This window comes from Lontra canadensis, unplaced genomic scaffold (assembly GCF_010015895.1).
Source record: "Lontra canadensis isolate GAN:19392208 unplaced genomic scaffold, GSC_riverotter_1.0 scaffold19, whole genome shotgun sequence".
NCBI lineage: Eukaryota > Metazoa > Chordata > Mammalia > Carnivora > Mustelidae > Lontra > Lontra canadensis.
The window spans coordinates 24,254,304-24,267,251 of NW_022631013.1; the positions used below are offsets into that span (position 1 = coordinate 24,254,304).

At 47.5% G+C, this 12,948-nt stretch overlaps 1 protein-coding gene across 9 annotated transcripts in view; it reads left to right on the forward strand.

The window, feature by feature from the left end:
• The window catches only part of PALM2AKAP2 (PALM2 and AKAP2 fusion), a 450,166-nt gene that overhangs the window by 163,695 nt on the left and 273,523 nt on the right, over window positions 1–12,948 (forward strand). The window contains exon 1 of one of the 9 annotated variants that reach the window (XM_032860822.1): window positions 8,861–8,894. The exons of the other annotated variants lie outside the window; for them this stretch is intronic. Within the exon in view, the coding sequence (XP_032716713.1) occupies window positions 8,883–8,894 (12 nt within the window). The 5' untranslated portion in view covers window positions 8,861–8,882. Of the gene's footprint in view, window positions 1–8,860; window positions 8,895–12,948 lie in introns of those variants that run through there. 9 annotated transcript variants of the gene reach the window in all.

Sequence of the window (12,948 nt, forward strand, 5' to 3'; positions counted from 1 at the left end):
TGGGAAACCTCCAGTTGGCTCCAGTTGTCTCCAGTTGTCGTGTTTGGAGGGATCCATGGAGTGACTAGAGAAAGCGGAGCGTCCCTTTTTCTTTAAACAGCTGTTTGTACAACGTGTGCCGGTGGCTTTGTAGACCTGGTTTTCCTTACCGAAGTATTCTATCTGGGGACAGTTATGGAAGGCAGCCACACATTTCAATTAGAGCAGCATGCTGGAACTCATTTACTTGTTTTCTGCCTAATGACTGTCCCAGCTGGGCTCCCAAGGACCCCCAGGATCTTCTAGATAGAACACAGCACCCTGATTTTAGCCTATGAAGTCAGTCTATGTACGTTTTTAAAGCACTCTCCTGTCATTGCACCAGGCATGGATACCCACTTCCAACTTCTATGGAGTTGGCTGCCTTGTGAGCTGCCAGGTGGGACTAGGGCCAACCCAAAGCAAGGCCACCAGACATGTCTGTTGGTAGAGTAGGTACTGAATAATATTCCTCGAACGGCTGAATGAACAGACATTCGTATAATCTGGGTAAGTGAATGGGCCCCCTTCCCTACCAAGGAGCCTTGGTAACGGAACTCCTAGGACCCACCTCATTTAGAAACCTCTCAGAGGTTGTTGTGTATCCATCTATCCATGCATTCTTTCAACAAGGAATGATTAAGTACATACTCTGGGCCAGATACAATGCTCAGTGGTGGGGATATAGTGGTGAAAAGGGCCATCATGGACTTCACAATCCAATGGAAAATACATTCTGGGATAGATGTAGGGTGTTGTGTAACCCCAGTGACTTGGTCACAATGTTGACTGTTGGCACCTGCCCAAGATGACGAGCCCTGCTTTATCTTCATCTCCACCCTGTATGTGACTCTTCCTAAGAGGGAGCCCATTCTCTTAGGTACCTTTGTAAATGGATCTTCTAGTGTCAAAAAATAAAATGTCTCAGATTCCATTGCTTGTAATAGGCATTTGGGACCTAAGGCATTTTATTTTTTTTGTAAATGAAAAAATAGTTTTTCATAAGTTAATGTTTTTTCTTCTAGACCTGGATGCCCTTCTCTTATTCATCCCTTACCCATGTAGCTAATCAGATTTGAAGGGTAAAATAACACCAGGCTCATCACCGAATATTTCATGAGAAATGTATTATTAGTTAAAAGCCTGGGTTTCTAAGAAATAGAGACCAGATTGAGATAGCTCAAGGAAAAAGGGGTGGGGGTTGTTACTATAAGGATGCAGGGGTGTCTCACAGAATCAGAAACAGAGATGTGACTGGCCCTAAGGAGAGCATCAAATCTGGAAAGCAGAAAGTCCCCAGAATCCTTTCTCTGTCTTTTCTCTTCCTATCTTCTCCATCCGTCTCCTTGACTTCCCTCTTTCCCCTCCCCTCCTTTCTCTCTCCCTCAATATCTCTTTCTCTACTTAGCTTCTTCTGCTTTTCTGATGCATATAGTCCATCAAATATGGTGGCCTCACAGTTTCTAAGTTTATATGTTGTAGGCCCAGCTACATCAAAGAGACTCCCTTCAAATCAGATGTGGTCAGGAGCCAGAGACCTAGTGTTTCAAAATGTCTCCTGGAAGTCACTCTTCCGGACGTGGGTTCACTTCTAGAGAAGGGGAACGTGTATGCCCAGAGGTCTCTAGTATGCCTGGGTCTACATACACAGACACACTTATAGCTCATATGTCAAAATCCCTTTCATGATTGCTTACATTTAACTGGAGATGATCAGTTGGGCCCTGCTCTGAACTAGCCTATGGAGGAAATATTGTTTACTGAATAATTTTTTTAAGAAAGTGAAAATTCCCTATACTTATACTTAGTTAGTTGGGTAGACTTCTCCACACTTCTCCATTGGTCTGGGGAGCACACACTGTGTTGCATCACCCTCTCCTAGGAAGCCCTCTGGCCACCTCTCCCAAGAGGCCATCCTTTGCTTTGCATCCAGGTGTGTCTTGTATCCATAGCACCTGGTGCATCTGCTGTCTCATCACCTGCTTTCCTCTCTTAGACTGTGAGTACCTTGAGAACTAGGAGATTGACCTATTTATCTTGGTTTCCCCAGCATCCTGGAGCAAAGAGCGCAGCATGTTGTAGGCTCTTGTGGCAAATGTAATTCAAGGTATCTTGCAACTGCCCTGCTCACTGTGGATGGAGGATAAAAACGAAGGTTTCTAAGTTCCCCACCTGCTACAAAATTCTGGGCTATGAAAATATGAAGTATTCTTTTCCGAATACACAAAGCCTTCCATTTCACAGCCTCGAGACTGAGACAACCAGTTCTGCTCTCCAGTCCTGTCCACCTATAAAAATCAATCCATCAATCAATTAGTAATTTTTAGAGTCAGTACGAAATAAACCTTGATTTATAATTTGATCGTGCAAACATTTGATGAGTTCTATTAGGCAAACAAACAAAAAATGGAAAGAAAGACAAAATTGAAAGGAGAAAGAATGACCTATTTGAATTGTGTGAATGATTCTTCATGTGCCTATGTTCCGGTGGGTATGGAGTGGGAGACTGATGGATTTACTAGAATCTCTACCAGCTTCTGTTGATGATTTTAGTGTTTAAAGATTTGGATATGTTCTTCATGCCTCATGGCCTCTAAGCACAAGGTAGATTTCTGTATCTGGGGGTCAAACAAAGCAGCCCTGCCCTGATCACAGAAGAAGAAAGGAAGCGGTGACTGCGTCAGACTCCATGCGAGACACCGTGCTGGAGGCTTTATGAACATTTTATGGGATTTAAAGGGCAGTTTTGGTGACAGATGATTTTTGCCTTATACACTGATTAGGAACTGAATGTGACATTCTTGGAGATGCAGAATTTGTTCTGCAGATAGACTTCAAGGTTGGCAGGCTCAGTGAACACGTCATGTGTGTCAGTGGGGCTGAAGGGAGGGCAGGCGAGGGCCTGGTCCGCTCGCCCAAACCAAGAGCTGGAGCTGGTATTTGATCAGCAAAACGCTTAGAAGCCTCGGAGTATGACCTTGGTCTGGCTGCCAGCTAGGGTTGAGTAAAGCCTTTTCACGCCTGCCTTCCCTACCTCAGTTAATGGGGGGCGGGGGGTGGGGGGAGGAAATGTTAAGGAAAAGGAAAAGCTACAACCAGGCAGTGGTTCCTTTCACTCCGGAGAACAGCGTGTGTTTACTTAATTTTAGCTGAAAAGCCCCAGCCACTAGTTTTAAAGCTGGGTTGGAATAACAGAATGGCCTTGGGGGAGAGGGAGAGGGAAAAAGAGGATGCTTGGTGTTTAGTGTCCCCTCTTCGTTGTGTGTCGTGTTGAATACTGAAGTGGAGGGGATGGTTCCCTCCGTTTTACCCTCCACGCACTGGAAGCTCGTGGGCTGTGGAAGGCCACACAGTTAGCATGACAGAGTCTAGACCAGAACCCAGGCCTGTCTCTCTTCACAGTCTTAGTTTTGATACTGCAGACTCGTCAACTTGGCACAGGTTGAAGGCCAGAGGGAGACTTGTGCTGCTCCCCCAGATGTGAGAACATCAGGTTTAGGGGTCACGTGTTAGGAGAATTGGGCCGATTGTGAGTCTTTGGGTCCCCAGAGCCTTGGAGGGAGAAAACCTGCGTCTGGGAGTCGGAGCTGTTCAGCTGGAGGTGGACAGTTTCCAGTGCCGCCTTTCCTTCTCGTGGATAGCTATAACTGCCCCCCACACACAGAGGGGTGCTCGAGCCCGTGTGCACACGTGTGCTTACACACTCTCATACGAGACACCCGTTTTCTCCCATGTAAGGGCTCCTCTCCTTGCCCCTCTCACCCCAGCAATGTGTGCCTCTCTGTGGCAGAACTTTGCCTTGTATTAGGGCCCTGATGTAGAAGAACTCTCCACCCAGGCCCCAGAGAGCAAGCCTCCTTCATCTTTAAGCCCCCGTGCTTCCTAGCACAAGGGCGATAAAGCCGCGATGAAGCCGCCTCATGGTCTGGGGTGATTTTTGATGAGTGACATAGGCGACCTCTTGACACCCTTATTGCCACCATCTGTCCCATGCTGTGGGTGCCTATCAAACGAGGCTGGACAGCTTCTCAAGATCACAGTGAGAACATTTCTGGCAGAGTCAGAAACTTCTAGGAGTTGTTTGCAGGCCCTTAGGCAATAGTCTGCTTTGTGGACTTATCCCCAAGTTAGTGACAGAGGCAGTGAGACGAACAGAAAAAAATCTCCAATGATACAAGCCCTTTGAGTTGTTAATAATTGATACTACCCTGCATTTCTTGATAATCCTTGGGAAATATGGAGGCTTGCAGTGCTTCAAATAAACAGTCCATTCCTCTGATGAGCCGGCTTTCTAAGTCAGTATAGAATTCTGTCTTTTTGACTTTTGAACTAGTCTTTTTTTTTTTGTCTTGGTAGAGAAAATGATCTAAAAACTCCTTGTTTGGGGTGACTGGAGCTGTCACTTCAATTGTGAAAGCCAATTATTTTTAAGCGGTAGAACCTTACAAATTCTAAAGTTGCAGACGGGAAGCCAACCAACCATCCAAAGTGTAAAGATTTCCTTTTGGGGGAGAACACTTGCAAATTCTTTCCATTTTATTCCAGTGCCGCCCCCCCCCCCCCCCCCAGACACAAGGGAAAGCTTACCAATTGGCAAAGTTGAACAGGTGTAAAGGATTCGGTGCATGGAGAAGCAAGACCCTGACCTCTCAGGGGTATAAGAGCGGGCAGTGCTTGTGTGGGGCACAGTTTTGGCTGCACGGAAGGTTCTGGAAGTGCTCCAGGCTTGAGATTTGGCAAATCTCACTGGCTGGGTTCGAATCCCACCCCGTTCAGTCACTTGCTAGCATGCTCGCAGGGCCAGTTGCTTAATGTTTCTAAGACTCCGTTCTATTCTCTGTGAAGTAGAATAGTAACCATACTCACTTTGTAAGGATGCTGTGTTTCGAGGAACAGATGAGCCATCCATGCAAGTAGGGTAGCATGGTGCTAGGCTCAGACTTGATGCTCAGTTGATGTCTGTTATTAGTTCTTTGGAGCTTTCTTTCTTTCTTTCTTTCTTTCTTTCTTTCTTTCTTTCTTTTTAAAAGATTTTATTTATTTACTTGACAGACAGAGATCACAAGTAGGTAGAGAGGTAGGTGGTGGTGGGGGGGAGCAGGCTCTTTGCTGAGCAGAGAGCCCGATGTGGGGCTTGATCCCAGGACCCTGAGATCGTGACCTGAGCTGAAGGCAGATGCCTTAACCCATTGAGCCACCCAGACACCCCTCTTTGGAGCTTTCTTACTTCAGTCTCAGGAGCTATGTTAATCCTTCTTTCCTGCCCAATAGTAATCTGAGGCCAATGGCCATTCTCAAAAGAAATGCTCTTTTTTTTTTTAATTAAGAAAAATGTACCCAGAATTCCAATTTTTGATTTAGTTTCCATACCTTAACAGAAAAACCCAGATGCCTTAAAAGAGTTTCTACAAAATATAGATTTCCAATCTAGGAAATTCTCCATCAGTAGTGATGAAGAGCTTTTGCAAGCCCCAGAGCTCCTCTATGCCCACAAAACCATTCCCCAGTCACAGATCATCTGACACAATGTCACTGTGGTTCTCAGATGGTTAGAGCTTATGTAAAATGCATGGATCTGAGCCCCACCCCTAGAGAGTCTGATGAGGGCCTGGGAATCCACACTTAACAAAGCATCAGTCTCACTCTGAGAAGGCAGTAGACTGCCCTAGGCCGTTGGGTTCCTCTCATCCCTGCGGCCCCGGTCTGCCCAGAACAGGTGCTCTCTGATCTTTCTCTTGATGGAGGAAGATGTGCTGGTCCACTAAAGACAAGCTGTGTCTCACCTTTTAAAATCGACTTCCCAACCAAGTATTGCTGTATGCTCGACACCACGATGGGCCTGGAGTTGACAATGATGAATTCAGCATGGCCTGTGCTGACATGGAGCTCAGAGTCCCGCTGTGACACCCTCAGAAGAGGGCTTCCATGTATACTGAAGGTGCTTACAAAGGATCGTGAGGTCAGCACTGGCCCAGACCACCCCTAAGGCCCGCCCACAGGTCCCAGTTTCTGGTCTGTGGGCTCACCTGCTTTGAAGGCTCCCTTGAGCATCAAGGAATGTTCCAAGCATGACTCATTTGGGGAGTTACCGGTATATATGGCAGGACAGTTAGTCATTGTGTGGGACTGCCCAACACATCAGAGCATTGAGCATCTCTGTCCTCGCAACACTGAATGACAACTGTGTCCCACCTTGTCACTGTGACCATCTGTGAAAGAAGGACTAGTATGGTGGGATGACACTGCCCCAGGTGGAGGGCCTCCCTCCAGTTTAGCTCTTTCTCTCTCTACAGCTCTGTCTCTTCTGAAGTAACCACCTCCACCCAGGGTCACGCTTTCTTGGGACTGAGTTTGACAGTGTGCAAAGTTGATATGCTCTAAAATGCAAATAAATTAACAGATTATCAACCAACGGGAACGAAGCATCATTCTATAACAAACAGAAACCAGTTGGGATGAAGAGGGTCCTTAAGCACTTGTAATTTTTTTTTTCTATAAAGAAAAGTCATTTTATTTTTTTCCAGGGATCGTAGATGAAAGTCTTCAGGTTGCCTTTGTGAGTAAATATGGTTTGTAATCATAAATGATAATTAGCATTTCTCAGGATGTAAAGCTGTACCGAGTCTGAGGCTGATCCTTAGTGCTGTGAGGAGCGGGCCCAGGCTGGGGGTCTTGGAGAAAAGAGGGGCCAGCCTGAGGCCCTGACTTGCAGAGTGTCTCAGCTCTGCCTGAGATCACCACACGCAGAAATCAAGCCGAGGTGACCTTTTTTGTCCACTGCATGTCACCACATGCCAGACACCATGCTGAGCGCTGAGAAGGACCTCTTCAACCTTCACAGCAACCGAAGCTTACGCATCTTGCAGTTGGGGAAACTGAGGCTTAGCAGCCAGTGTCAGACAGCCAGGAGGAGTGGAGCTGGGATTTGTTCAAATGCTGTTCAAATCCAGAGCCAGGACTCTGGACCACTGTACTATCCGCCTTCTCACCCAACTTTTGCTAGATTTATCTATTTTATTATTCATTATAGATTCAGTCTGATTCCCCCCCCCATCTCAAATTCTTCCAAGATGAGCAGCACTTCTCATATAAACCCTTTGTTCTTATGCTGCGGGGAGTGGGGGGTCTCCACTTCATTGTTATTGTTGTTTCTTTTTCATCTTTTTTTATTTGTGAGACCCGAGACCCTACAAATCCTAGAAGAGACCACAGGCAGTAATTCCTCCAACATCGGAGGGATCCCCGCTTAGATGGCTTAGCTGTCCCAGTGCCATGGTCCCGGCTACTCTCATCACTCAGATTTGGGCCTCGTGGAAGCTGGCATTTAATTTCAACAGCCCGATAGATGACAAGAGGCAGAGAGACATGCTGGCAGGGAGAAGGGACAGGGAAGATGACATAAAAGAGAGGCTGGAGCTGTCATGGAGTGACCTGGGTTTATTTATTTATTTTTTTAAGATTTTATTTATTTATTTGACAGACAGAGATCACAAGTAGGCAGAGAGGCAGACAGAGAGAGAGGGGGAAGCAGGTTCCCCGCTGAGCAGAGAGCCCGATGCGGGGCTCGATACCAAGACCCTGAGATCGTGACCTGAGCCGAAGGCAGAGGCTTAACCCACTGAGCCACCCAGGTGCCCCGAGACCTGGCTTTAAACCCGACTCTCACATTTACCCGCTGGGTGACATCATGTGTGCTCCAATTCTCTGGGTCTGTTGCCGGTTCACATGTGAAACAGGGATGGTGTTATCTACTTTGTTAATTGGGCTCTTGTGATCCTTCAGAGCAAGGAGACAGAGGCATCCGAGGAGAGACAAACACCATCCTCCCCCGAGGGCGAGCAGGACAGTCCTTAGGAGTGGTGGTAGAACATTTGAGCATTTCTATTTATCTTTTCCTTAGTAAGAAACTAAGTTTCACTAATATTTAACATAAGGGTTGCCCCTGATACGCACAACATGCTGTGTGTCCTGGGCATGTCCCAAAAGGAAAGAGGGAGTTCTAGAAGCAGAAGGGGGGAGCATGTCTGTCTTCACCCAGCATGTTGCATTGTCTTATAGTTCATTTCTGCAGGTGACATGGGCTCACAGAGCTCATTATCCATTTTAAACTGCACCAGACTGAAGATATGACTTATAAAAGATTTTTGCATAGACACTATGAATTAAAAGGTAATATGAGGGGCATCTGGGTGACTCAGTCTGTTAAGCGTCTACCTTTGGCTCCGGTCATGATCCCAGGGTTCCAGGATCGAGCCCTGCGTCGGGCTCCCTGCTCAACGGGGTGGGGGGAGCCTGCTTCTCCCTCTCCCTCTGCTGCTCCCCCTGCTTGTTCTATCTCTGCATCAAATAAATAAATAAATAAAAGCTAATATGAATAGTATCCACATAGACCAAATATGGCAGAGCTAACACTTTGCCTTCTAGAAGGATTTTTTTTTTGTCAGCTTCAGCCAGATGTTATAAACAAAGACATGCTAATCATATCTGATAAGAAGTTGGCCCCAAGTATTTAAAAATGATCAAGAAGACTTTTTGAAGTAAGATTTATAGTTACTCTCATGAAAAGTTCTCTTACTTGTCCATTGATTTAACAGATTGCTTATCTCATCTACAAATCACCCAATTTAAATGCCCATTTTGTGCATATTCTATAATGCACACGTTAGTTCAGTGGTACATATGTATTACGTTTATTATTTATATACAAGCAGACAGTGTGTACTGAAAATATTTTATAGACAAAGGTGTATGAGAAACATTGAAGGCCTCCATGCGTAGTATATGTGCAGAGCCTGGCATGAATGTTAATTTCCATCCACTTTCACCCTGGACTGGAGTCTGTGCTACTGAAATGGGCCTCGCTGATGGAAGGAAAGGTCAGCGTGATTTCCAGAAGACGGTGTGTCTAAAGCTAACAGCTGTGCTCCCCTGGGCCTGGCCCTGTGCCAGCTGCTCACGCTGAGCAGGGATGCGGCCAGCTGGCTTCCTGTTCGTAGTCCTCTTCTGTCACCACTGGGCATTTGTCACAACCCTGGCATTTGACCACCAGACACAGCCACGGAGACAAGCTAAGATTCAGATCTGTCGTTCTTGTTCCCACTGGCCACACCCAGTTTTCTCGTTGGCCAGATACAAAAACCACACTTTTTCCGATGTGGGGGATCTGCTCCTCAGACGAGCTCTGGACTATTCATTTCTTGGTAAATCGGAGCTTGGGATGCAGTCGCCCTTCCCGGTGATACTGCAGTAGCTCACATCTGCTGAGTGGGGAGTATGTGTAGCCTTTTGCTAGGCACCCTTCCAGAATGATTTAATTTTCACAACAATCACATGGTGCAGCTCTGCTCCTAGCTCCATTTTCTGCATTAGCCACCTGAGACTTAGAGAGGATTAGTAATTTTACTGAAGGAAAGTAAACTAAAGGGGGAAGCGAGGGTCTTAGTGTCTCTTTGGCCTGAGCATCATTTTCTGTTTGCAAAGACTGTTTTGTTAGGAACGGAAGGGATGTACCAGCCTACCTCTTCAGATAGAAATGCCCTAAATGCAGTGTAGTATCCTGGATTGGATTCTGAAGTGGAGAGAAAAGACATTCGTCTAAAAAAAAAAAAAATGCGAAAATCCCAAGAGTCCGTAGTTAACAGCTCTGTATTCATGTGCACCTGGTTTGGGCAGCTGCGCTGGGTCCTTGCAAGATGCTGACATGAGGGGAAGGTGGGTGGGTTGACCTTCTTTACTATCTATGCCACATTTTTATAAATCTAAAATTATCCTAAAACGGAGAGTGTATTTCAAAATGGAAACGCTGAGTTCCCGTGTGTCCGTTTGTGGACACACATGCTTACATATGGGCACATGGGTGGTCGTGAGCGTGCAAAGCTTCTGGAACCCACTCTGCACATGATTGCACACCCACTGTTACCCCTGTGCCATGTGATTCCAGTGGTAAGGCACGCCTGCCACCCTGGGAAATATGAGGGTGCCAGCCAGGGGAAAGCCTGCAAAACTCACACATGACATCCCCTGTCATTGTCACATCACACCTCACCTTCACTGTAGAAACCCTGCATCGTGGGTGGTAGGCTCATGCCCTGGGGGGAAATGTCTGGAAGGGGTGTGTGTATGCTGGTAGGAGGGCATCGTGAAGTCAGTTATAAGGATGGACTCAGGGAGGGCTCAGAATGACCAATTTATGTCTTAAATGCTTGTCTCAGGGAGGGCCATTTGCAGCAATCTTATTTATTAATTTTTTTTTTGGCAAGGACACTGGAGGATTCCTCTGCTTTATCTTTTCATCCAGCACCCAAATGGAAACCAAGGGCTCCTGGCAGTTCTGATCTAAAAGGCAAGTCGAGGAGCTGCTGGCCACAGACTTTTGCCTTGTTTCTTAACATGGGCCACGGTGATGCTGAGAGCGTATCTGGATTGTCTTTCAGCTAATGCCTGTCTCCTGGGGGGGGGGGGCTGTAAAGCTGGAATGAAGACAGTTTGCAATTTAGGCAAGAGCAGTTGCTTCCCCAGATGGCCAGGAGGCAACCATGAAAAGTGCTTGACTTGCTAAAAATTGCTCTATTAACTAGATTCAGGGATTTTCAGGGTTTCTGGGTTAGACTGTGTTCCTTTCATACTGCTGTGCGGTGTAATTGCTCGAGGCCCCCGGTGAGCAGAGCAAACGGGGACTCGGGCTTTCCTGGGTGATTCCTAGCACGCAGCCCTGGGGAGAGGAAGAGAACCCACTCATCTGAATGCATCCCATGATCGGGCAGAAATACTGTGTGCTGAGAGCCCAGGAGGCTCGGCGTCCTCCCCGGACACGGAGCTTGCCGAGGGTGTGTCGGTTCACTCGCTCGCTCGCTCATTTATTTACCGTCTGCCGTGTGCCAGACATCATTCTGGGGACGGGGAATATAGCGTGGGACAATCAGAAGTTTCCAGGCTGGGTTGGATGGATCAGGGTGATGACTTCTGAGTTGAGATCTGGAGGATGAGGCTGCGGGAGGAGGAAGAAGGGACAGCGCTGGTGGGACAGCAGCTCTGCTCTCTCTGGCATCTCTCCGAGGCCCTGCACAGAAACTGGCGAGAGTGGCAAAGGAGGAGTTCAAGATGGGAGGGCCTTGTCCCCAGGCTCAGGCAGCGGGGAAGCTCAAGGAACCCAGATGGAGGCCTGCAATAATAGGGACCTGCCCCCCCGAGGCCGTGAAACAAGGGGCAGATTGGTGTCAGGGCTGCTATGCAGATGATTCTAAAAAGCCCAGGGGTGCGGGCAGCCTCCTTGGCCAGGGTTCAGCATCATATGAGAAGTCTCTGGCCATTGTGGTTCTTTCTTGCCCAAGTCGCTCCACCCCCATCAGCTCCCTCCTTATGTCCCAACACACACACACACACACACACACACACACACTCACTCACTCTCACTCACTCATGCACCATGTACCATTCCTGGCCAGGCTTTGTGATGTAGAACGCAGATGTTAGAAGGGAGAAGGCAGGAGTCCCAAGGACCCTTATTGCTGAAGCTTTGGCTTTGGGAAAGGTAGACACAGTGAGATCTCAGTCCTCAGACCTGGATGCAAATCCAGTACCACTGCTACCCACTCCCTCTACGCCCTGTGCACTCTACCCCTTAAGCCTTAGTTCCTTCCTCTGCAGAGTAGAGAGGATGCAATCTTCTTGGTATTGTGAGACTTAACATCTGATAGTTCCAGGAGTGTGGGATTCTTGGTGAGAATTGAGAATCCTCTCGCTTCATCCTCCCTCGCTCCCTCCTTTCCTCCGGCAGTAAGGAGGACACCAGTTTGAGCCCCCGGGGCACCCACATCACTAGCAGAGCTCGGGGTCAGGAGTCACTTCTTGATGTGGTTTGCCCAGGGTCTGCAAAGTCCAACCTGTGGGCCAGATGGAGCACAGCCACACCTGTTTGTGTCCTGTCTGTGGCTGGATGAGGGCAGAGCTGGGTAGTTGTGGCACAGACTGGAAGCCAAAGATATTTACGATGTGGCTTTTTACAGCGCGATTATGCCAAGCCCTGCACTGGAAGATAGAGGTAAAGGGTCCAGGATGCAACATGGGAAAAAGACAGGGAGTGTGAGATAGGAGAGAGAGAGAGAGGGAGGGAGATCACGCAGAGATTTCAGTCTTTTATTTCCCAGCAAATGCATACTCCATACTAGCTGTTACCTTTGGCACTTCCAGCCCCCCTGCTTTAAGGCAGAACCTTCCAAAGATCAAGTGCACAGGGCCCGAAGCCCCAGGATCCTGGGCTGGTGTTAGTTAATAACTCTTTAGAGAGGTAGACATCTCAAAAATGAGCCTAAACAGACGGCATCCAGCTGGGGATTTGCAGATAGATGCCTTCTCTTTTGAGAAATACTATGTGGTGTCACAATATAATCTTGTTTGTTTCTTGGATAGCCTTTTCTTTCTTCTTTTTTTGCAAGTTAGCTGGTATTTGCACATCAGAAAAGCCTGTAATGATACGGGTGCCATTTACCAAGTTTGCGATTTCCCCTTCTTGTCCTATCATTGTCCTTTTCATTCAATGAGACCTTTATCAAATATCAGCCTGGGTTCTTCAGTCATTCCCCTGGTTAGGAATGTGCCTGAACTAAATGCTATGAGTTCATGGAAAGTGCCAGAACAAAGAAGTGCTCATTGTGTGTAGGGTATCCCCAGGGAGGCTGAGCCAGTTGGAGAGACCCATGGGTCTCATTGGCCCTCAGTGGTATGGATTCCCTCTCCTGTTCTCAGGTTGTCATTAGAAGCCCCCTTCCCCGCCAGAGGAGACCAGATAGGGAATTGTGGGAGACTTTGGACATACCTGTGGGTTCTACTGCCTGCAGCTCAAAGCTGGCAGAGAACCTGCTCAGCTCACCTTTACTGCTTTTTCTCAGTACGTTTTCCTTAGACGGAGCTGCCTAGGAGGAATCCGTTCTT